This window comes from Coregonus clupeaformis, chromosome 9 (genome assembly GCF_020615455.1).
Source record: "Coregonus clupeaformis isolate EN_2021a chromosome 9, ASM2061545v1, whole genome shotgun sequence".
Taxonomy (NCBI): domain Eukaryota; kingdom Metazoa; phylum Chordata; class Actinopteri; order Salmoniformes; family Salmonidae; genus Coregonus; species Coregonus clupeaformis.
Window position 1 is genome coordinate 14,223,605 of NC_059200.1, and position 26,674 is coordinate 14,250,278.

General features: G+C 41.5%; 2 protein-coding genes across 3 annotated transcripts in view; both read right to left on the reverse strand.

The window, feature by feature from the left end:
• The window catches only part of LOC121573352 (zinc finger protein 845), a 31,862-nt gene extending 25,600 nt beyond the window's left edge, over positions 1-6,262 (reverse strand). The window contains exon 1 of one of the 2 annotated variants that reach the window (XM_041885255.1): positions 6,179-6,262. In XM_041885255.1, coding sequence (XP_041741189.1) covers positions 6,179-6,206 — 28 coding nt within the window. In that variant the 5' untranslated portion in view covers positions 6,207-6,262. The remainder of the gene's footprint in view (positions 1-6,178) is intronic. The other variant, XM_041885254.1, reaches the window with a different exon arrangement.
• A 17,844-nt stretch (positions 6,263-24,106) lies between these two features.
• LOC121573353 (hydroxysteroid dehydrogenase-like protein 2) overlaps positions 24,107-26,674 on the reverse strand; it is a 33,690-nt gene continuing 31,122 nt past the window's right edge. Inside the window, exon 10 of the mRNA XM_041885256.2 lies at positions 24,107-24,659. Coding sequence (XP_041741190.1) covers positions 24,544-24,659 — 116 coding nt within the window. The 3' untranslated portion in view covers positions 24,107-24,543. The remainder of the gene's footprint in view (positions 24,660-26,674) is intronic.

Sequence of the window (26,674 nt, forward strand, 5' to 3'; positions counted from 1 at the left end):
CCTGCCACCGCGCTGTGAACCACAGCAGACTGAAGCTTGTGATTAGTTTAGTAAAGGTCGGGGACCAAGGAGATTGGAAGCCCATTTGTACCGAAAAGGCTAGAGTGGAGTGCAGCACGGCAGACTGGACCGGCCCCTTCGTTCTCCGCTGAGCACGGCAGACTGGACCGGCACGTCCGTTCTCCGCTGAGCACGGCAGACTGGACCGGCCCCTTCGTTCTCCGCTGAGCACGGCAGACTGGACCGGCCCCTTCGTTCTCCGCTGAGCACGGCAGACTGGACCGGCCCCTTCGTTCTCCGCTGAGCACGGCAGACTGGACCGGCCCCTTCGTTCTCCGCTGAGCACGGCAGACTGGACCGGCCCCTTCGTTCTCCGCTGAGCACGGCAGACTGGACCGGCCCCTTCGTTCTCCGCTGAGCACGGCAGACTGGACCGGCCCCTTCGTTCTCCGCTGAGCACGGCAGACTGGACCGGCACGTCCGTTCTCCGCTGAGCACCGCGACTTGTAGAGCTGTTTTGTACACATAATTGTCATCAAATTAATTTGCTGTCACTCCTGTCCCTGTCACAAAAATCTTCCTTATGACATCATGTGATAATATAGTCTACTACTAGTGATTATGACATCATGTGATAATATAGTCTACTACTAGTGATTATGACATCATGTGATAATATAGTCTACTACTAGTGATTATGACATCATGTGATAATATAGTCTACTACTAATGATTATGAAATCATGTGATAATATAGTCTACTACTAGTGATTATGACATCATGTGATAATATAGTCTACTACTAGTGATTATGACATCATGTGATAATATAGTCTACTACTAGTGATTATGACATCATGTGATAATATAGTCTACTACTAGTGATTATGACATCATGTGATAATATAGTCTACTACTAGTGATTATGACATCATGTGATAATATAGTCTACTACTAATGATTATGACATCATGTGATAATATAGTCTACTACTAGTGATTATGACATCATGTGATAATATAGTCTACTACTAGTGATTATGACATCATGTGATAATATAGTCTACTACTAGTGATTATGACATCATGTGATAATATAGTCTACTACTAGTGATTATGACATCATGTGATAATATAGTCTGCTACTAGTGATTATGACATCATGTGATAATATAGTCTACTACTAGTGATTATGACATCATGTGATAATATAGTCTACTACTAGTGATTATGACATCATGTGATAATATAGTCTACTACTAGTGATTATGACATCATGTGATAATATAGTCTACTACTAGTGATTATGACATCATGTGATAATATAGTCTACTACTAGTGATTATGACATCATGTGATAATATAGTCTACTACTAGTGATTATGACATCATGTGATAATATAGTCTACTACTAGTGATTATGACATCATGTGATAATATAGACTACTACTAGTGATTATGACATCATGTGATAATATAGTCTACTACTAGTGATTATGACATCATGTGATAATATAGTCTACTACTAGTGATTATGACATCATGTGATAATATAGTCTACTACTAGTGATTATGACATCATAATGATAATATAGTCTACTACTAATGATTATGACATCATAATGATAATATAGTCTACTACTAGTGATTATGACATCATAATGATAATATAGTCTACTACTAGTGATTATGACATCATGTGATAATATAGTCTACTACTAGTGATTATGACATCATGTGATAATGTAGTCTACTACTAGTGATTATGACATCATAATGATAATATAGTCTACTACTAATGATTATGACATAATGATAATATAGTCTACTACTAGTGATTATGACATCATAATGATAATATAGTCTACTACTAGTGATTATGACATCATGTGATAATATAGTCTACTACTAGTGATTGACTTGCATGAGCCCAGATCCATTATTATTCACCTCCTTTGGTCTGGTGACCTGATTTATGTCACCGCATTATGAACCTTATTGTACCCCAAAACAGATTGTGAACCCAAATGTCTAACTGATTGTAGTGGGGGGACAATACATTGAAAGATAATTTGGGTTGGGTGTAGGGGCAGAGTTAGGCTGTGTCATCTTGTGTTCAGGAGATTTTCTCTCTTTAGTTTATTTGGTCTTTCACAATAGCTGATGTAAGTCAATGGGCTAAAATATACAATAATTACTTAGTGTGCTTATCTCAGCAACAACACTACTGTTATTCCCCATACTTTGATTATTTAACTTCTTACCCATGTTGCTGGTGTAATTAGGCTATTTGAAATCTGATATGCCAACTTGTGCCTTTCAAAATAAATACAATTAAAAAGTTCAATGAGGGCTATGTATTTTTGTAAGCATTTTACAGACAGTGTTGAATATAGGCCAAGTCATAAAATGAGAACAGGCTACATTGAAATGCCCCTTGCCTCAAATATCCCGTTTTGTCATTTTAGTATTGTGCACAAGCTGCTAGCCAGAAACGGTAGGCATAAATGCGAAAGATCTTGCCTTTGTTGAGTAAGATGGCAAGGTTTTGCAAATCAGCCTCAACCACCTGATGATTGATATTTATTAGATTTTTCTTAAAATGTGGGGTAATTCGTAGAATGTCACATGAACATATTCAAACCCCTCAGTATTTGGGAAACATAGATCAGAGGTGGCCAACACTCTTGGAGGCCAACCTCTAGGCAGGATTTTCTACGGTCCTATTTTAGAGGGTTAGTTCACCCAAAGTTTGAGAGACTGCATTCCATCCTATGGTTATAAGCATTCCATCCTATGGTTATGAGCATTTTCTAACCCCAAAAAAATCAGTTAGCATACTCTAAATTCCATGCCCATAATCTAAAAGTAACTTCAAACCAAGTTGTCGAGTTGAGTGTATTCAACTTTAAAACAATCCTGAATACACCGGACCTGTGATTTTTTAACATTTTCATTCCGCCCTGGTCATGGGCCTCAGCCATGTGACAATATGTAGAATTGCAGGAAATTAGCTTTAAAACAGATTTTTTTTTTCATGGGGGAGTGTGACCACGGGGTGGAGCCAATGACATTCACAATAGGAAATCTCACTCCAGGCTACAGTATCTTCAACAGTTGGCCAACCAGGTCCTGTAAAGGTGTGTAGTAATTTAACCTTTTGTTTTTGGGAAATTAATTCTCGCTGATATGAAAGATACGTTTCCAAAACCTTATCTCAAGCGATGCATGTTAAGGTCTATGAATGAGCTAGCTAAAGGTCTATGAACGAGCTAGCTAAAGGTCTATGAACGAGCTAGCTAAAGGTCTATGAACGAGCTAGCTAAAGGTCTATGAACGAGCTAGCTAAAGGTCTATGAACGAGCTAGCTAAAGGTCTATGAACGAGCTAGCTAAAGGTCTATGAACGAGCTAGCTAAAGGTCTATGAACGAGCTAGCTAAAGGTCTATGAATGAGCTAGCTAAAGGTCTATGAATGAGCTAGCTAAAGGGATGCATACTCCAGTGTTTGGTGACCTGGGCCCGGTTTCCCGATAGCGATGGAACTTAGGCTTACGAGCGTTTTAACGATGCATCTTTCCTACAACGGCCGAAGTTGTAACATGCGTTGGCTAAGTGCGTCGTTGGAGCATGTGTCGATACTGAGAGGATCGGAAGAAAGGGAGCGCTGCTCTCGGATCGACTTTCTCCATTCAAATCTTACCAACATTAGAATTATTTCCCAATACTGAAGGCAGACCAGGTCCTAGAGAGATATTACCACCTACGGCTGCAAATATTGAAGCGACTTATTCTAATGCTTAACCAATAAAAATTCACTAAATCACAGATTTGGCACAATATTGCGCACGTTAGGCTACACATGAAATATATTGAGACAAATTACAGATAGTAGCCTACAAGTAGGTAAATATAACTCAATTTATTGAACATGAAATGTATTTCAATGATTGAAATAGGTCTATAGCCTACTGTTTATACTGCAGTCATCTCAGTTTTCATTTGAAGCATAATTTCATGTCACTTGTTTGTATCAATTGCAAGGACATTGGAAACTTTGTATTTGTAGTCCACTTTGTTCTGAAGTTATCAGTGGTCACAGAGAGACGGATACCACCTATGTTTAGCAGAGATCTTCTGTGTATAAAGTGATGCGGGAGGGCAAAAAAACACATCTAGTGCTGAGAGATGATCGGAAATGTCAGTTATTTTTGGGGCTTTTAAACAACTAATTGACCAACATTGGTTCAATTATTTGAATGCCATTTCGTTCTGGGTTTTTTTTTCTGTGAGCTCAATGCGCACATCTCACAGTTTCTCTAGAGATTAATCAGATCCAGCCTGAACTGTGAGATGTAGTAGGGAGTTGTAGTTTCCAACAGGCCAATATTCTACATAGTTTAGCGCAGAAAACGTGGTAATTAACTACAGTGACCATAATCCATTGCGCATCTACTTGTCCGGTCTTTTACGCCTGCTACGGAAGAGACCGAAGAATGCGCAACCATAAAGCAGCTGTTGCTTCCCGATGTATCTCTACCTGAAAATACATGATCTAAGTGATTGATATTCAGCAGTCATATAAGCCTTATTTACTTTGAAGAACTACTAAAATAGTGATTTAGTCAGACAGCAGCTCTATAGAGATCAGATGATGACTTGGAATGAAATAATAAAGTCATCTAATAAACAAATGTAATATACACAACAACTGAAATATTGTCTTAATGTTAGTAAGTGACATGCAGTTATGGGCAGTCACTACATTCATGGGACTTTTATTAATCGTTTTATTCTGTGTTATAGCATTCAACCCACATAATGCATAGTACATTTAATGTTTTGAAAAATTAAATCAAAATTGAAAACCTTCAATATATTTTTTTAAATAATCGTACCCACACAGCCGTTAAAACAGGAGCGTTTTCAAGTGCAACGTTAATAAAGATGGTTTTGGGAAACATCTCTGAGATTTAACGATGCTTCTACTAAGGTTCTATAGATGAACTTAGCCTTAAAGATACACTATGCAGAAATCGCTTCGCCATTTCCTGGTTACAAAAATTCTAAAAGTTCACCTAATTTCAGTTTATGTGACAAAACATGCAACTATAACGTGGAGAATCATTGTACCATCTAAACCACTGTGAAATATATTTTCCATAACCCAAAATATTGTGTTTGAAGCTGGTGTACAAAACCAAAAGTAAAAGACGCAAAAAACGAAATGTAAGAATGGGAAATATAGAAATATTGCGCATAGAACAGATCTACCGCTTTCTCTGGATGTTCTCACACTTGGTCCCTTTAAGACCATTTTTGTGAACACAGTGTGGTTCACTAAATTTTTTTGACCTTTGTGAACACTCCAAAAGGAACTCAGAACCCTCAAGAGCCCCCGGAGCGAACCAAACTGAGACAATCTGGAAAGGTAGTCTGAGTTCGGTTGGCTTGAATTCCGCGGTCCGGTTCCCTTTTTTAGGACAATGTGAACACAAAGCTCCCCAGGTTCGCTTGTCATTAATTCCGCACCACACACTAGACTACTGCAACACCGTTTCCCCTGCCATAAACCCCTCACACTGGTGCCACATAGCAATGTGAATGCAAAGACTCGGATCTCAAAATAGGTGAAGTGAACTGGCAAAAGAGTTGAGTCCTCATTCAAGGGCAGTGTGAATGCAGTGAGAACTGAGTTATTTTGCTGCTTTACCCCAGAGTTCACTTTAAAGAGGACTGAGATTGGTTATTTTAAAGACAACTATAAGTGAAAAGACCTTTAGACTTGCTTTCAATGAGAATTACCGATTTATAACTCACATTTCTATGTGAATTTGGTCAGGTCGCCCAAAAAGTTACATATTGCAACTTTAATGCTTTAATGCACCAGAATATTATTTGTATTAACATCTTCTAGGCCATTAGCAAGTTAGCATACTTGATGAATAATCTGAGCGTTGGCAATTTAAACATTTGGAACAGATTCTAGACTAACGTTACCACGTTTTCCTGCCAAATTCATAATGTAGTCTGGTTTATATAGCTAACGTTAGCCTCGCTAGCTATCACTTGATGGCAACTTAGCTTAATAGCTAGTAAACTTTAGCTAGTTAGCTAGCTAACCATGGGACGAAAGGCCAAAGAGTGAAACATTAGCTAGTAAATATATGAGCTAATTACCTTCTTCCTTCAGATGTTGCTGTTCCATTTCGACCTTTGTTACTATTTAATATTACTGGCGTCTGGTCAGCACCAGCGTCTCATCAGCAACACTAAGAAAAGGTACTTCCGGGTCACGGAATTTCGAAAATGTTCTAAATAAAAGTCCCCCCTTTTTAATAGTAGAAAGAGTGTCATTAACCTGTATTACAATTATGGATTTTGAAAAACGATTGTCTAAACATCAACAATTATTCATATTTGTTCATATTTAAGTGACATTTAAATGTGGGTTTTAAAACATCTTCCTAGGTCAAATAAATGCCCCCAATGCAATACACTGTTTATTAAGTATATATTGGTTTATAGAGAGAATACTATTGTAGGTAGGTGCTGAAGGAAAAGTGGGGTTGGGATTACTCACTAGGGTCTGTAGAATCCACATATGGTGTTATTTCCTGGGGGACTGAGGTCTATATTTGCCCAGCAACACTTTCTACTCCACCCACTCCATTGGTCCCAATGCAATACACCAGGGGTGTCAAACTCATTTTAGCTCAGGGGCCACATGGAGGAAAATCTATTCCCAAGTGGGCCGGACCGGAAAAATCATGGTATATATAACTTAAAAACAACAACTTCAGATTGTTTTCTTTGTTTTAATACGATCAACATACAACATAAAGCTGGAGCCTGAGGACAGTGTGTCCAAAATAGTACAAGCACAACATCACTATTAATCATAAAACACGTCAAGTTTATTTGAAAATTCTAAAGAAAAAGAACACACAAACACACAATGCCTCAGTGATTAACAGAACTGTTTCACAGATCACAGAACTATATCAGGGTGTCATTTCTCAGGCAGAAATGTAGATAAAAATAATGAAATCCTGTTCCCCAAACAAGTGCAAGAACCACAGAGTCAAGAATAGGTTAAATATACAAATAAAATAAAATCAATTAAAAACAATAGCACATCAACATAAAAACATATAAACATAAATCTGAAAGCGTTGCTCAAACTCCCGTAACAGTCCAGTTATTTTATCTTTGAACCACTTCATGTCTGCCACATGTTGGGTCGCGCACACATTTTTCAGACAGGGGAAGTGAGCTGCATCACCACCGGCAAGTTGCGTCTCCCACAATGACAGCTTCAACTTGAAAGAACGTATGCTGTCATAATACTGCGTGACAACTTTGTTGCGCCCTTGCAGCTGTTTGTTCAAGTTATTCAGGTGCTCTGTAACATCCACCATAAATGCAAGGTCCTGCATCCATTCTGCGGAATGAAATTCTAACACTGGTTTGCCCTTTTCTTCCATGAACTGTTCAATTTCTTCTCGTAAATCAAAGAAACGCCTCAGCACAGCACCTCGGCTTAACCATCTTACCTCAGTGTGGTATGGCAGGCCATAGATGTGGTCTTTCTCTCTGAGAAGGCTGTCAAACTGACGGTGATTCAGGCTTCTGGATCGGATGAAATTAACAGTTTGGATGACCACCTTCATGACATTATCCATCTTTAATGACTTGCAACACAAAGCCTCCTGGTGCAAAATACAGTGAAAAGTCAAAAAATCACGTCCTCCATTTGCAGATTGCACTTTCTCTCTGAACTTTGTCACAACGCCTGCTTTTTTCCCGATCATTGAGGGCGCACCATCTGTAGCCAGGCTGACAGCGCGGGACCAGTCCACTCCGACCCTGTCCAGCGCGCCGACGAGTCGCGGTAAAAATATCAGCTGCTGTCGTTGTATCTGTCATCGGCACCAACTCCACGAACTCCTCGGTGACGGTCAATGTGTCATCAACTCCGCGGATGAAAAAATGGCCAGTTGTGCAACATCTGTAATGTCCGTGCTTTCATCAATTGCAACCGAAAACGCAATAAATGACTTTACTTTTTGCTTCAACTGGCTGTCCAAATCCACTGAAAGATCGGAAATCCTGTCTGTGTGTTTCTTATCAGGCTGATATTTGCAAAAGCCTGCCGCTTTTCAGGGCACACAATCTCCGCTGCCTTCATCATGCATGTTTTTACAAATTCACCCTCACTAAATGGTTTTGAAGCCACTGCGATTTCATTAGCAATGAGGTAGCTAGCTTTCACTGCAGCGTCACTGATGTCTCGGCTGTGAGTAAACACAGACTGCTGTTTCTTCAGACCCGCCAACAGTTCATTCACCTTCTCTCATCTCCGCTGTCCTTGAAAGTTGTCATATTTGTCGGCATGAAGACTCACATAGTGGCGACGAAGGTTATATTCTTTCAGCACTGCAACATGCTCTGAACACACCAAACATACAGCTTTCCCATTCAATTCCGTGATTAAATAGGATGACAATTTTTCTTGGAACACTCTGCACTCTGCGTCCACTTTTTCTTTTTTTTTTTTCAATTTAAAGTTTTATTAAGTTTTCAATCAACCAACCAAACACATTCCACATTCACAGATGTGAATTAAAAAAAAAAAAATAATAATAATAATAATAATAATAATAAAAAATTGTTTTATATATGTATATATATATACATACATATATATACATACATACATACATACATACATACACACACAAATAATAATTATAACAAAATTTAAATTATAGAACTTGCAGCAGCACTATCAAGGTTCTTATTAGCTATTTCCAGCCTTAGCTGAGATGACGAGCCAATAATTAGTTTTTAGGTTTTACAGCACCTTACACAACACGCATCTGCCCATCTCCCTGATTCCCCCATTCACTCTGTCCAATTTGAAATATAGTTGAGTAGTGGAGACCAGAGTCTATCAAACTTGGGCTGTCTCTTGTGGAGGTCATAAGTGAGCTTTTCAAGAGGGAGAAAGTCAACAATCTGGTCAATCCACATTTTAAATGTAGGAGTATTAGAGGCCCACAATAGAAGAATACCTTTCTTAGCAAAGTATGTAATGGTCATGAGCAAATTTTCTCTGTCAGGATCAAGAACAAAGTCCTGCTGGGCATTAAGAAGATAGAGACACGGGGTCATATCAAACTGTACATCTAGTATTTTCTGTGCAGCAGTATGTATAGATTGCCAAAATCTGGCAATCTCTCTGCAGCTCCAAAATACATGCATATAGGTTCCACTTTCAGAGGTACATCTATTACAATTAGGAGAAATGTCTGTTTTCATTTTATGGAGTCTCAGGGGAGCGTAATAAAATTTGTACAAAAATTTGTAATTAGATTCTTTCATTTTTACATTAGTAGAGGAGCAGTATACCCTGTCGCAAACCTCCGCCCATAACTCATCACTGATAGTCAGACCAAGGTCCTTTTCCCATATTATTTTCAAAGGAGTAAAGGAGGATCCTCCTTTCTCAGAAAGGAGTCTATAGATATAGGATATTTTGCCTTTAATGGATTGTGCTGTGACAAGAAGGGTTTCAACTTCATTCAACTGAGTTCTAAACCTCCTCTTGGAAGTAAATGAGGAGATGACATGTCTAATTTGTAGATATTTAAAAAATGGGATCTTGGCACATTGAATTCATTGCAGAGCTCTTGAAAGGATTTCAGTGTAGTGGTCTTCTGATGAAATAGGTCTGAAAAGGTCCTGATTCCTAGAGTATGCCAAAGATTAAAGTTGGCATCTCTCAGGGCTTTTGGCAAGTCTGGGTTGCCTACTATAGGCGAGTGAGAACATATTTGGGAGGAGATGCCCAAGTATTTCTTACAGTCCCTCCACGCTCGTAGGGTACTGTAAATCACAAATGTTTTGGCTATGTTGCCCACTTCACTAAAGTTATCAATGAATATAGTTGAGCTTAGTGGCAATGAACCACAAGATTGGGCTTCTATCTGGCTCCACGTTGACTCTTGTCTGTTTGTGATCCATGTTAGCATGTTGCGGATTTGGGCAGACCAGTAGTACAATTGAAGGGAGGGAAGGGCAAGACCACCCTTAGATTCAGGTTTCGATAGAGTGGAAAGCTTGATCCTAGGTTTTTTATTGCCCCATATAAATTTGGTGATGCTTGGGTTAATTGTTTTGAAAAAGGAGGCTGGGAGATAGCATGGGAGCATCTGAAATAAATAGTTCAGTCTAGGGAGGATGTTCATACGGATTACATTAATTCTTCCTACTAAGCTAATTGGGAGGGAGATCCAGGTTTGGAGGTTGTTCTTGATTTGATCCAGGAGTGGAAGATAATTCTCTTTGAAAAGCCTATTCAGATCTGGTGTTATGAATATCCCAAGGTATTGAAACCCCTGTGTCTTCCATTGGAATGGGCATAGTGTCTTCATAGAACTGGTGAGTATAATATTGAGAGGGCAGACAGTGGATTTGTTAAAATTAATCTTATAACCTGAAAACGTGCCATACTGAGCAATTGTATCTAAGATGGGAGGAAGGGATTTCTCAGGGTTGGATATGTAGAGCAAGACATCATCCGCGTAAAGCGAAATCTTGTGCTGCAGGCCGCCTGCAGGAACACCCATAATACTTGGATTGCTCCTTATCAACTCTGCCAGAGGCTCCGCCCCCAACAAGTAGAGCAGGGGGGACAGCGAGCACCCTTGTCTTGTGCCCCGTCCCAAAGGGAATCTGTCAGAGTTCAGTCCGTTGTTGTCACCATGGCATTTGGATGAGAGTATAGTGATTTGATCCATTTAATAAAGTTTGGGCCCATGTTGAACTTCTCTAAGACTGAGAACAGAAAGCTCCACTCCATCCTGTCGAACGCCTTCTCAGCATCCAGTGAAGCCAGCAGGACAGGGGTCTTCTGTGCGTTTACTTGATCAATAATATCAAAAAGACGGCGAATGTTATCAGAAGAGTATCTGTCTCTAATAAATCCCGTCTGGTCCGCTTTTATTATTTTGGGAAGAAGAGTGTTTAGTCTTTTGGCGAGCAATTTGGTGATTATTTTGTAGTCGAAATCCAACAAGCTTATGGGCCGGAAGGAGGAGCAGGATAGGGGATCCTTGTCTTTTTTGAGCAACACTGTAATGCGAGCTGTGTGCATTGAGTCTGGGAGAACTCAGTTTTTGCAAAAATCCTCCAGCATTGGCATGAAAATAGGGCTAAGCTGGGGCCAAAAAGCTTTGTAGAACTCTCTGGGGAATCCATCTGGGCCTGGGGACTTGTTAGGTGGCATGGAGGTAATTGCCTCCAGGATCTCCTCAGGAGTGAAGGGGGAGTTGAGATCTTCTTGGTCGGTCTCTGATAGTTTAGGTAGCGAGATTCCCTCTAGGAAGGGAGTGGAGTTCTGCCTCCGTGTGTTTTCTCTCAGAGGTATATAGTTTGCAGTAAAAATCATGAAAAGTTAAATTGATATTTTTGGATCATATGTGACCTCATCCTCTGCTGTTCGGATAGCCATAATTGTACGCTCTGACTGCTCTTTTTTAATTGATAAGCAAGCAATCTACTAGGCCTATTGCTATACTCATGGTATTTCTGTTTAGTAAAGAAAACTTTTTTTTTAATCTCCCGAGTATAGTCCAAATTCAGTTTGGCTTTGGCTGCTTTAAGTTGACTCCAGGAGGTGCTGTCTGGGGATTGTTTATGTACTTTTTCACAGCGTTCCAGCTCCCTCTCCAGATCTAGCCTGTGTGCTTCCATTGCTTTTTTCTTAGAGGAAGCATATGCAATTAGATGACCTCTTAGTGTGGCTTTTTAGCAGCGTCCCACATTGTGGCCGGAGAAACAGGAGAATCTTTGTTGTCTTGTGTGTAGTTGTCTATCCATGTAGTTACCAATGTATGGAATGCTTCGTTTGATAGCATGGAGGTGTTGAATTTCCAGCTCTTTGATCTCGGGATGTTTTTGCAGAGGTCAAAGCGGAGGTGGACAAAGGCGTGATCCGAAAGCGCTATGGGTCCGATTGTACACGTGGCTGAATTTATGAAACTCTTTGGGATAAAAATGTAATCTATACGGGAGTAGGTGTTATGGACATTAGAGTAGTATGTATAGTCCATAGCTGAGCTATTAGTCTCTCTCCAGATATCTATCAGTCCCATCTCTTTAGTAAGAGAGTTCAACATCTTTGCAGATCTAGGATTTGTGGTGGTGATTTGAGATGATTTGTCTAGGGTTGGGTTCAGGGTACAATTAAAATCTCCGGCCAACACTCCAAAGGAAACACAATGCTCATTGAACAGAGTTATCATTTTCGACATAAAAGCAGGAGTATCTGTGTTAGGGGCGTATATGTTTAAGATAGTAATTGGTTGCCCATACAGTGACCCAGTTATCAAGATAAATCTCCCCTCCGGATCAGATATGTTTTTGTCAATTATGAATGGAACATTCTTATGGATAAGTATTGCTGTACCTCTACTGTTGGATTTGAAAGATGAGAAATACACCTGTCCCACCCAAGCTCTGCGGAGTTTGGCATGTTCAGCATCACAGAGGTGTGTCTCTTGCAATAGCGCGATGTCTGCTTTTTCCTTTTTTAGAGCACATAGTATCTTTTTCCGTTTTATTGCATGGCCTAGACCGTGGCAGTTCCATGTCAATAGATTTAAGGTACTAGTCATCGTCATCGAACAGTAATCGAACTTTAGTGCAAGTCATCTCTGGGTAAAGGTGGATCGTAGTTACAGCTGCGTTCACATAAAAGGAAAATAAATGGTTTACATAAAATAACAATCTCTGAACACCCCAGCCGAGTTCCCAAACAACTCGACATATCCCGTTGGATCTATTACCTCCCCGCTCAGTCACAATTCTGTGTTCCAACAAAAAAAAAGACCGGGAACAGTTAGCAACGCACAACGTCTCCCCCTCCCCACCAAAGAAATGCCTCATCCTCTCCGCCCGCATTGAGTAACTGACAACGTAGCCCCCGTCCAGACCACATTAAGAAAGGGAGAAAATAAAATCAATAGCCCAGCCTACATACAGTAGGCCTAAGTTATAATATGGGGCCTATCCCTCTCAGCTAAAGGAACATAAATATAGATTGGACGGCTATAATGAAATTTAGCAGGGCGGTGGGTCTTTGGATATCGGCTATATGTTGTCTTACCTCCTTTAGTAATAACAGTAATCGCATTAATCGCATTTAGTCAATGGTCCATTTCTCATTGACCGGGGTTGTCTTTCAAAAAAACGTTTTGCCTCTTCGGGAGTTTTGAAGTGTCGCAGGGCTCCTTGGTGAAGAATCCTGAGCTCGTTTGGGTATTTGAATCCCCTAAAGATGCCTCGGTCAATGGAGCATTTCTTCACCTCGTCAAACTCTCGGCGCTTTCGGCGTATTCCAGCTGACAGGTCCTGGAGTAAGGTGAGTTTGGCGTTTCCCACTGTAATGGTGTTGGTTTCGCGCCTGTAGGACTCGTTCCTTGTCGGTGAATCTCAGGAAACGTATGGTGATTGGGCGCGGTGGTTGTCTGGCTGCTGGTGGGGGCCTCAGTGCTCGGTGAGCTCTCTCGAGTTCTATGGGCCTGTCGGTGGACAGGTGGAGCCACTCGGGAAGTTTGTCTTGCAGGTAGCGGATCAGTGGCATGTTTCCCTCTTCTTTTTCGCCCAGATTTAATAGAACACAATTATTCCTTCGCCCCCTGTTTTCCAGGTCCTCTGTTTTCTCTTCCAGCTGCTCTATTTTTTTTTTAGCATATGCTATTGTTTCCATGGCGTCTGTCAATAAGTTTTCCGTGGATAGGATTCGCCCCTCTGCCTCGTCCAGGCGCCCCGCATTTATGGTTATCTTGTTGTTTATGTCAGGCAAGGCATTTTCCAGGATTGTCACCTTGCCCCCTATCGCACTGAGCTGAGCGTTAATGGCATCTAGTTTAGTGTTGAGTTCTGTACGTTGGGATCTCAGCTCAGAAAAGATGTCTTCGACAGAGTGCGAGGTTGGCATTCGTTGGGCCTCGGGGGGGGACGGGTCCTCTTTCTCCTGGCTAATGGCGCTAGCTTTTTCTGAAGCTAGCTGCTTCTTGGAGGCTTTTTCCGTCGCTAGTACTCGAGTCCGGGTAAAAATGTCACCTGTAGTGTTGCCTTTTGAAGCCGCCATGACTTTTTGACTAAAGCTAAATGAGTTTAAACTTGAAGTGGAGGTAAGATTAGGAATTGGAAACTACTTGTGCGGAGCTCCTAGTTCATGCGGCCATCTCGTTCAAGGGTCACGTGATCCTCCCTTTTCTCTTTTTTGACAGAGACATATTGGGGCAATGAGGGTGCCAAAGCACATAATGTTAAAAGTAGAAGCCGTAATAAATATCGCGGGCAAAACAAAGTAGCTCATTGGCTGCACGTGCTTGACCTACTTGCTCTGCCCCGGTATAAACAGTTTGCTTGCTTAACACAATTGCTATTGCGCCATCCAGTGGACGCAATTGGAACAGCAGTTTATTTTATTGAAAAATTGCAGCGCATTTTTATACTTAAAAAAAATATAAAAAAAGTTATTCAGGTGCTCTATAACTCTGTATTTTTTTTTTATTTTTTTTAATATCATCTCGCGGGCCGGATTAAACCCGTTTGCGGGCCTGATCCGGCCCGCGGGCCGTACGTTTGACACCCCTGCAATACACTGTAGGCCTATAGGTGATGGACTGGCATACCTGTTAACGACCTAGATTAACCTAATGATGAAGAGCCAATTGTTCCTTTTACATATTTAAATCAGCCCAAGGCCAGCCTTGACCTATGCCAAAAATGCATTTTGGCCTGACAAATAACGTCAAACGACTTAAAATGAAGCCATTGGACACTATATACGGTACAAATATTACACAGTACAGGCAAAACGATTGATTGTGTGTCCATAAAACCAGGGTCCAGTCTACTCACTAGAGTCCAGGGAATACAAAACCGCAAATCCCCTCATCAATAGGGGGATTATCACACAATCAATGTCACAAAACAATAACATCCTTGGTTCACTGGTAAATGTCCTGTAACTCGTGCCTGGTAAATGTAATGTAAGTCACTCTGGATAAGAGCGTCTGCTAAATGATGTAAATGTTAAATTTAGATCATACAAGGGAGAAACCTTACCTTACATTGAGATCTTTCCATTTTTCAGTTAAGCGTCTGCACCTGCTGTCATCTCAAATTCAAATCCAAATATTGCAGTTGGGCAGTTAGGTTCCATCCTTTTGCATACGGTATATATATTTTTTTGTTGGTGTGATTTATACCGTGTTGATTTATGTGGTGAGTTGTAGTTGAAGACTACTGAGAGTTGATCCTCTTTATGGTTGTGTGGTAAAAGAGTTTGAGATTTTGACCGTGTGACTGAGACTGACTACACTTTATGAACGGACAAACACTGCGCGATTAAGGTCATTTGAGTTCACTGCACTCATTTACCAGTGAACCAAGGTTCTTATTGTTTTGTGACATTGATTGTGTGTTTATTGTGATAATCCAACAAACGCAAAAGAACAGTGGTTTGGAAGTTATTTCCAATGTTTTAAGGGTTTATGAAACTTGTATCTCCATTCTGACTTTTACATGAGTCCTTTGTATTGGTGTAGAACGGACGGGACTCACTCTCAAACAAAAAGGAGAAACCAATATTTTCTCTGGTAGGCACAACCTACCTGGCACCCCTAACAAACAAAATGCATTTGTGAGGCCAGTTGGACGTACTGCCAAATTCTCTAAAACGACGTTAGATGCGGCTTATGGTAGAGAAATGAACATTGAATTCTCTGGCAACAGCTCTAGTGGACATTCCTGTAGTCAGCATGCCAATTGCACACTCCCTCAACTTGAGATATCTGTGGCATTGTGTTGTGACAAAACTGCACATTTTAGAGTTGCCTTTTATTGTCCCCAGCACAAGGTGCACCTGTGTAATGATCATGGTGTTTAATCAGCTTCTTGATATGCCACACCTGTCAGGTGTATTATCTTGGCAAAGGAGAAATGCTCAATAACAGGGATGTAAACACATTTGTGCACAACATTTGAGAGTAATAAGCTTTTTGTGCGTATGGAACATTTCTGGGATCTTTTATTTCAGCTCATGAAACATGGAACCAACACTTCACATGTTGTGTTTATATTTTTGTTCAGTCTAGTTACATGTCATTTGCGGCACGCATGATCATGAACAAAGTCATTGTATCCTATCATTTCACTTCCCCTTTGAGAACCATGAGCACTGGCTGACTTTGCTTTGCTTTACCGCAGCCGAAGCCTGCCAGCAGCCTACCTACCAACCAAAGGTTGCACCGTGTCCATTTGTAGTGAATGAGCCTAGTCAATATGACCTGATAACTCCTCCAGTCCCTGGACACTGGAACGAGAAAGGACAGGAAGAAGAGGAGGAAGGATAGGAAGAGAAGAGGCCTCAACCACAAGCAGCTGGAGAGCAGCAAAACCCAGAGAGGAAGTGACAGGTGAAGGTAGACTGTATGGAGATGATCTTCTGCTGGAGGGTGAAGGTAGACTGTATGGAGATGATCCTCTGCTGGAGGGTGAAGGTTGACCGTATGGAGATGATCCACTGCTGGAGGGTGAAGGTTGACCGTATGGAGATGATCCTCTGCTGGAGGGTGAAGGTAGACCGTATGCAGATGATCCTCTGCTGGAGGGTGAAGGTTGACCGTATGGAGATGATCCTCTGCTGGAGGGTGAAGGTTGACCGTATGGAGATGATCCTCTGCTGGAGGGTGAAGGTTGACCGTATGGAGATGATCCTCTGCTGGAGGGTGAAGGTTGACCGTATGGAGATGATCCTCTGCTGGAGGGTGAATGTTGACCGTATGGAGATGATCCTCTGCTGGAGGGTGAAGGTATCTCTGGAAGACTGAAACAGGTTTCCCTCAAGAATTTCCCTGTATTTAGCGCCATTCATCATTCCTTCAATTCTGACCAGTTTCCCAGTCCCTGCCGATGAAAAACATCCCCACAGCATGATGCTGCCACCACCATGCTTCACTGTGGGGATGGTGTTCTCGGGGTGATGAGAGGTGTTGGGTTTGCGCCAGACATAGCGTTGTCCTTGATGGCCAAAAAGCTAAATTTTAGTCTCATCTGACCAGAGTACCTTCTTCCATATGTTTGGGGAGTCTCCCACATGGCTTTTGGCGAACACCAAAAATGTTTTCTTATTTCTTTCTTTAAGCAATGTCTTTTTTCTGGCCACTCTTCCGTAAAGCCCAGCTCTGTGGAGTGTATGGCTTAAAGTAGTCCTATGGACAGATACTCCAATCTCCGCTGTGGAGCTTTGCAGCTCCTTCAGGGTTATCTTTGGTCTCTTTGTTGCCTCTCTGATTAATGCCCTCCTTGCCTGGTCCGTGAGTTTTGGTGGGCGGCCTTTCTTGGCAGGTTTGTTGTGGTGCCATATTCTTTCAATTTTTTTATAATGGATTTAATGGTGCTCCGTGGGATGTTCAAAGTTTCTGATATTTTTTATAACCCAACCCTGATCTGTACTTCTCAACAACTTTGTCCCTGACCTGTTTGGAGATCTCCTTGGACTTCATGGTGCCGCTTGCTTGGTGGTGCCCCTTGCTTAGTGGTGTTGCAGACTCTGGGGCCTTTCAGAACAGGTGTATATATACTGAGATCATGTGACAGATCATGTGACACTTAGATTGCACACAGGTGGACTTTATTTAGCTAATTATGTGACTTCTGAAGGTAATTGGTTGCACCAGATCTTATTTAGGGGCTTCATAGCAAAGGAGGTGAATACATATGCACGCACCACTTTTCCGTTATTTATTTTGTATAATTTTTTGAAACTAGGTATTTTTTTCATTTCACTTCACCAATTTTGACTATTTTGTGAATGTCCATTACATGAAATCCAAATAAAAATCTATTTAAATTACAGATTGTAATGCAACAAAATAGGAAAAACGCCAAGGGGGATGAATACTTTTGTAAGGCACTGTATGGAGATGATCCTCTGCTGGAGGGTGAAGGTAGACTGTATGGAGATGATCCTCTGCTGGAGGGTGAAGGTAGACTGTATGGAGATGATCCTCTGCTGGAGGGTGAAGGTAGAATGTATGCAGATTATCCTCTGCTGGAGGGTGAAGGTAGACTGTATGGAGATTATCCTCTGCTGGAGGTTAATCTTGTATAGCGACACCCCCGTCAAATCTCAGCCCTGGGATGGAGCTGGTGGAGTTGTATGAGGGCCATGAAGCAGATGACACCACGGAGGAACCAATGTGTTACCTGACTCTGTGTAGACATCACGTGTAAAGGAACCAATGTGTTACCTGACTGTGTAGACATCACGTGTAAAGGAACCAATGTGTTACCTGACTCTGTGTGGACATCACGTGTAAAGGAACCAATGTGTTACTTGACTCTGTGTAGACATCACGCGTAAAGGAACCAATGTGTTACTTGACTCTGTGTAGACATCACGTGTATAGGAGACAATGTGTTACCTGACTGTGTATACGTCATGTGTAAAGGAGCAATGTGTTACCTGACTCTGTGTAGACATCACATGTAAAGGAGACAATGTGTTTCCTGACTCTGGTTCCTTTACACGTGATGTCTACACAGAGTCAGGTAACACATTGGTTCCTTTACACGTGATGTCTACACAGTCAGGTAACACATTGGTTCCTTTACACGTGATGTCTACACAGAGTCAGGTAACACATTGGTTACTTTGATATTCTCTTACCTAATTGAAATAAGTACCACCTTGTAACCAACATCAGAGAAGGCATGTTTGCAGCGGGGCGTGGTTTATACAGTGCATTCGGAAAGTATTCAGACCCCATGACTTTCTCCGCATTTTGTTACGTTACGTCAGAATACTTATGTAAATAAGCTATATTTTCCCTATTTTTTATAAATGTGCAAACATTTCTAAAAACCTGTTTTCATTTTGTCATTATGGGGTATTGTGTGTAGATTGAAATTAACAAAATGTGGAAGGAGGGAAGGGGTCTGAATACTTTCCGAATGCACTGAACTAGATAGCTACTCTACTGGTGCCACAACTTGACTGTAGGGTGTCAGCAAATATGATTAAAAGTTTACCCAACTCATCTATGGCAAAGATACTTATGTTTCCACTTTCATCTGTGTCTGGTGTTAGCTAGTTACTGGCTAGCTAGGTCTTCATCTGTCTGGTGTTAGCTAGTGTCAAAGTCGCGTTAATTCAAATCTGGTATCAGGAACAAAAGAGGTCAACACGACTTCTAAGGTATACTAGTTATTTTAATTAATGCAAAAACCTTCAATGGTAAATATGATGTTTCGTATATACGGGCTCTTTGACAAACCTCGCAGGGCAATATCAAAGAACTAACACATTGTTTTTTGATTCAATACTCAAATACTCTGACAGAGGGAATTTCCCACTTCTCTGCTGGCCAATTAGAGTAAAGACTTGAGCGTGGTTTAAACTTTCTCAGCCAATCCGTTGTTTCAGGGGTTGTTCTCATCTCTTCGGCGCCATTTGTTACACACTTCAGCCAGGCACAAGATTATCATAACAACCTATCATAGTGAGAAGAGCCAGCTCCCTTAGACATCATTCCTAGTCAAAGGAAGACTCATAGCTCACAAAGAACCAGTATAGTCTAGCATTTTGAAGATACAATCCTTATCTTATTTTACCCACTAAGACAGCTCTTCACATCAATCACAGCCTTGCCAGGTGTCACAGCCTACATTAGCCCAGTCAAGAATGCATTCTTTCTAAGTTAGTCATCCCATCAGTTTAGGAGAATAATAAATCCCCAATACTAGTTACTGGCTAGCTAGGTCTTCATCTGTGTCTGGTGTTAGCTAGTTACTGGCTAGCTAGGTCTTCATCTGTCTCTGGTGTTAGCTAGTTACTGGCTAGCTAGGTCTTCATCTGTCTGGTGTTAGCTAGTTACTGGCTAGCTAGGTCTTCATCTGTCTGGTGTTAGCTAGTTACTGGCTAGCTAGGTCTTCATCTGTCTGGTGTTAGCTAGTTACTGGCTAGCTAGGTCTTCATCTGTCTGGTGTTAGCTAGTTACTGGCTAGCTAGGTCTTCATCTGTCTGGTGTTAGCTAGTTACTGGCTAGCTAGGTCTTCATCTGTCTGGTGTTAGCTAGTTACTGGCTAGCTAGGTCTTCATCTGTCTGGTGTTAGCTAGTTACTGGCTAGCTAGGTCTTCATCTGTCTGGTGTTAGCTAGTTACTGGTTAGCTAGGTCTTCATCTGTATCTGGTGTTAGCTAGTTACTGGCTAGCTAGGTCTTCATCTGTCTGGTGTTAGCTAGTTACTGGCTAGCTAGGTCTTCATCTGTCTGGTGTTAGCTAGTTACTGGCTAGCTAGGTCTTCATCCGTCTCTGGTGTTAGCTAGTTACTGGCTAGCTAGGTCTTCATCTGTCTGGTGTTAGCTAGTTACTGGCTAGCTAGGTCTTCATCTGTCTGGTGTTAGCTAGTTACTGGCTAGCTAGGTCTTCATCTGTCTGGTGTTAGCTAGTTACTGGTTAGTGTTGATAATCACAAGTTTACTGGAGAACTGAGACCAAGTAGAGACTTTGGACAGGGTGGATATGGTATAATAAAGGCAGTTTATTCAGAGGTAAAGATATCTGGAATCGCGTGCACGGACTCGTTCGTCAAACTCTTAGGGAGCTATCTGAAGAGAGCCCCGAAACATTGTGTGCAGACATTTTATGCAATAAATGATGTAGGTTGAATCTAGTAGTTCTGATCTTCTGATTGGTCCTGATGAGTTGGGCGAGGTCCCCTCCAGGCTAGTGTCACTGTTGCATTGGCTCTGAGTAGAGTTCTCTGTCTTCAAATGTTCAGCCTAAAAGAGGGGATTTTGTGTGTGTGTGTGTGTGTGTGTGTTAACAGTGATGATGTGTGTGTGTGTGTGTGTGTGTGTGTTAACAGTGATGATGTGTGTGTGTGTGTGTGTGTTCTCAAGGGAAGACTCGAGGGGAGCAACCAGTGATTGTGGCCTGTGGCGTGGGTGTTGTCCTTGACAAGATATGGTTCTCTGTCCATTGTTCTTGCATAGGAACAGCATTGATTGAAAACAAACGCCCAACACAAAATGGGTCATGCACAAGATTTTAGTCAGACCAAGCTATAACATCATATATTTACTACGACATTAGCTAGGTCTTCATCTGTCTGGTGTTAGCTAGTTACTGGCTAGCTAGGTCTTCATCTGTCTGGTGTTAGCTAGTTACTGGCTAGCTAGGTCTTCATCTATCTGGTGTTAGCTAGTTACTGGCTAGCTAGGTCTTCATCTGTATCTGGTGTTAGCTAGTTACTGGCTAGCTAGGTTTCAGCCAGCATGGAACAAAAGGGGCGGAAGGGTCGTTGTCATGTCAACACATCTATCAGTGCTGCTGTAAATTGCATCACAAGAGACATGCCAAACGGGAGATGTGTGTGTGTGTATATATATATATATATATATATATATATATATATATATATATATACACACACACACACACACACAGTGAGAGTAAAAAGTATTTGATCCCCTTCTGATTTTGTACGTTTGCCCACTGACAAAGAAATGATCAGTCTATAATTTTAATGGTAGGTTTATTTGAACAGTGAGAGACAGAATAACAACAAAGAAATCCAGAAAAACGCATGTCAAAAATGTTATAAATTGATTTGCATTTTAATGAGGAAAATAAGTATTTGACCCCTGTACAAAACATTACTTAGTATTTGGTGGCAAAACCCTTGTTGGCAATCACAGAGGTCAGACGTTTCTTGTAGTTGGCCACCAGGTTCGCACACATCTCAGGAGGGATTTTGTCCCACTCCTCTTTGCAGATCTTCTCCAAGTCATTAAGGTTTCGAGCCTGACGTTTGGCAACTCGAACCTTCAGCTCCCTCCACAGATTTTCTATGGGATTAAGGTCTGGAGACTGGCTAGGCCACTCCAGGACCTTAATGTGCTTCTTCTTGAGCCACTCCTTTGTTGCCTTGGCCGTGTGTTTTGGGTCATTGTCATGATGGAATACCCATCCACGACCCATTTTCAATGCCCTGGCTGAGGGAAGGAGGTTCTCACCCAAGATTTGACGGTACATGGCCCCGTCCATCGTCCCTTTGACGCGGTGAAGTTGTCCTGTCCCTTTAGCAGAAAACCACCCCCAAAGCATAATGTTTCCACCTCCATGTTTGACGGTGGGGATGGTGTTCTTGGGGTCATAGGCAGCATTCCTCCTCCTCCAAACACGGCGAGTTGAGTTGATGCCAAAGAGCTCCATTTTGGTCTCGTCTGACCACAACACACTCACCCAGTTCTCCTCTGAATCATTCAGATGTTTATTGGCAAACTTCAGCCGAGCATGTATATGTGCTTTCTTGAGCAGGGGGACCTTGCAGGCGCTGCAGGATTTCAGTCCTTCACGCGTAGTGTGTTACCAATTGTTTTTTTGGTGACTATGGTCCCAGCTGCCTTGAGATCATTGACAAGATCCTCCCGTGTAGTTCTGGGCTGATTCCTCACCGTTTTCATGATCATTGCAACTCCACGAGGTGAGATCTTGCATGGAGCCCCAGGCCGAGGGTGATTGACAGTACTTTTGTGTTTCTTCCATTTGCGAATAATCGCACCTGTTGTCACCTTCTCACCAAGCTGCTTGGCGATGGTCTTGTAGCCCATTCCAGCCTTGTGTAGGTCTACAATCTTGTCCCTGACATCCTTGGAGAGCTCTTTGGTCTTGGCCATGGTGGAGAGTTTGGAATCTGATTGATTGCTTCTGTGGACAGGTGTCTTTTATACAGGTAACAAACTGAGATTAGGAGCACTCCCTTTAAGAGTGTGCTCCTAATCTCAGCTCGTTACCTCTATAAAAGACACCCGGGAGCCAGAAATCTTTCTGATTGAGAGGGGGTCAAATACTTATTTCCCTCATTAAAATGCAAATCAATTTATAACTTTTTTGACATGCGTTTTTCTGGATTTTTTTGTTGTTACTCTGTCTCTCATTGTTCAAATAAACCTACCATTAAAATTATAGACTGATCATTTCTTTGTCAGTGGGCAAACGTACAAAATCAGCAGGGGATCAAATACTTTTTTCCCTCACTGTGTGTGTGTTATATATATATATATATATATATATATATATATATATATATACATACATACATACACACACACACATCTCCCGTTTGGCATGTCTCTTGTGATGCAATTTACAGCAGCACTGATTTTTTTTAAAAACAGCATTAGCAAGTTTTCCATAGAATTTGCGACAGATGTTCATGGTTGATATTCTAAAATCTGCATAAATAAATATGCGCATTTTCCCACCAGAGATGTGTTTCCATCAAACTGACTTACTGCAGATAAAAGTCGATGCGTGATGACGTAGTGTACATAAAAATAACGTTCGCGGTTAAATTCAAATGTCACAAAGACTTTTGCGTTTTATATAGCAAACGTGCCCACTATGGTCTTGACACTCTATCCAACTGCTCAACAGCTCGTCGGACAGCAGCCACATCGATTATCACGTCACCAGAATAAGACCCTCAATATTTCTTTATGCACTTTCACCACCCTGTAAAGTTCATAACCTATAGTCAACAACACAGTCGTAGTGGGAGGACCACACAACACATCACTGGACTCCAAGTTTACGTCCATATCACGGGTATTATAATCAGTGCTTCTCCTACTGATGGGGTTTAATTCCCTATTAAATAGCCAGCATCAGCTGCGCAGAAGTGAGTTGTGATGGGTGGTGCTACACCAGACCCCGTCGCCAGACCTCAAGTCATTTATGGGGGCGCGCCCGGCCTCCTATGGCCCGCCCATAGCGACGGGCGTGTGCTACACTACTGTTCCATTACACACTACTGATTTGAACTGCTCAACTAAGACACTATCCATATTATATTTAAACAGTCATACTTGACATAACATTAATAATTTCTACTGTATTTCCTATTTTGTAAATTTTTAAAAATTGTATTCATTTAGCAGACGCGCTTATCCAGTGACACACACGAGTGTCCAAGAATTGACTGAACAATGTGTCCATGACTACGAACAGAACAGAAGTACAATTAGAGCAACTGGTTTATTAGAAACCGCATGTTAGAAAAGGAGGTGGACAGTTCATTCTTTATTACACCCATTTAGAGAAGGAAAACTGCACATTCATTAGACATTCTGGGTATGTCCCAATGGCACACTATTCCCTCTATAGTGCACTATTTTAGACAACTCGGAACTTGGACATCTACAACGTCCGAATTCAGTGCGTTCAAGACAACTGGGAACTCTGGAAAAAAAAAACAGCTCCGACTGGGAAAATAATCTTTCGATCATCCAACTTTGGGCATCATCCCAGAGCTCAGAATTCTCTGACCTGAAGATCTCACCATCAGGATTTTAAACAGTCTGATATGATTTTTGTTGAGTTCCCAGTTGTCTTGAAGGCACCAAATTAGTGAATAGGGTGCCCTTTCAGACACAGCCATTCTCACAGTTATAATTTAGAGTTTAGATTTCTTCATCATGGACATCATCTTCTCCATCTTGATAGCCAGGGTCATGTCTCCTTTAATCCTCAGCTTCCCTGACATGAAGGCCATGGTGGGCTTTAGTTTGCCTGGAGGGAGAGCACCACAACATGTTACTAGTGAGAGAGAGCACCACAACATGTTACTAGTGAGAGAGAGCACCACAACATGTTACTAATATGAGAGCACCACAACATGTTACTAATATGAGAGAGCACCACAACATGTTACTAATGAGAGAGAGCACCACAACATGTTACTAATATGAGAGAGCACCACAACATGTTACTAATGAGAGAGCACCACAACATGTTACTAGTGAGAGAGAGCACCACAACATGTTACTAGTGAGAGAGAGCACCACAACATGTTACTAATGAGAGAGAGCACCACAACATGTTACTAATGAGAGAGAGCACCACAACATGTTACTAGTGAGAGAGCACCACAACATGTTACTAATGAGAGAGCACCACAACATGTTACTAGTGAGAGAGCACCACAACATGTTACTAATGAGAGAGCACCACAACATGTTACTAATGAGAGAGCACCACAACATGTTACTAGTGAGAGAGAGAGCACCACAACATGTTACTAGTGAGAGAGAGAGCACCACAACATGTTACTAATATGAGAGCACCACAACATGTTACTAATATGAGAGAGCACCACAACATGTTACTAATGAGAGAGAGCACCACAACATGTTACTAATATGAGAGAGCACCACAACATGTTACTAATGAGAGAGCACCACAACATGTTACTAGTGAGAGAGAGCACCACAACATGTTACTAGTGAGAGAGAGCACCACAACATGTTACTAGTGAGAGAGAGCACCACAACATGTTACTAATGAGAGAGAGCACCACAACATGTTACTAGTGAGAGAGCACCACAACATGTTACTAATGAGAGAGCACCACAACATGTTACTAGTGAGAGAGCACCACAACATGTTACTAATGAGAGAGCACCACAACATGTTACTAATGAGAGAGCACCACAACATGTTACTAGTGAGAGAGAGAGCACCACAACATGTTACTAGTGAGAGAGAGAGCACCACAACATGTTACTAGTGAGAGAGAGCACCACAACATGTTACTAGTGAGAGAGAGCACCACAACATGTTACTAATGAGAGAGAGCACCACAACATGTTACTAATGAGAGCATCACAACATGTTACTAATGAGAGAGCACCACAACATGTTACTAATGAGAGAGAGCACCACAACATGTTACTAATATGAGAGAGCACCACAACATGTTACTAATGAGAGAGCACCACAACATGTTACTAGTGAGAGAGCACCACAACATGTTACTAATGAGAGAGCACCACAACATGTTACTAATGAGAGCATCACAACATGTTACTAATGAGAGAGCACCACAACATGTTACTAATGAGAGAGCACCACAACATGTTACTAATGAGAGAGCGCCACAACATGTTACTAATGAGAGCATCACAACATGTTACTAATGAGAGAGCACCACAACATGTTACTAATGAGAGAGCACCACAACATGTTACTAATGAGAGAGCGCCACAACATGTTACTAATGAGAGAGCACCACAACATGTTACTAATGAGAGAGCACCACAACATGTTACTAATGAGAGAGCGCCACAACATGTTACTAATGAGAGAGCACCACAACATGTTACTAATGAGAGCATCACAACATGTTACTAATGAGAGAGCACCACAACATGTTACTAATGAGAGAGCACCACAACATGTTACTAATGAGAGAGCACCACAACATGTTACTAATGAGAGAGAGCACCACAACATGTTACTAATGAGAGAGAGCACCACAACATGTTACTAATGAGAGAGAGCACCACAACATGTTACTAGTGAGAGAGCACCACAACATGTTACTAATGAGAGAGAGCACCACAACATGTTACTAATGAGAGAGAGCACCACAACATGTTACTAATGAGAGAGCACCACAACATGTTACTAATGAGAGAGAGCACCACAACATGAAGAAAGCAGCACAATGTGTATCACTACTGAGAGAACTATAGTGGAAAAATAAATAATTAATGAGAAAAGCAAACAGGGTCGTGTTCATCAGG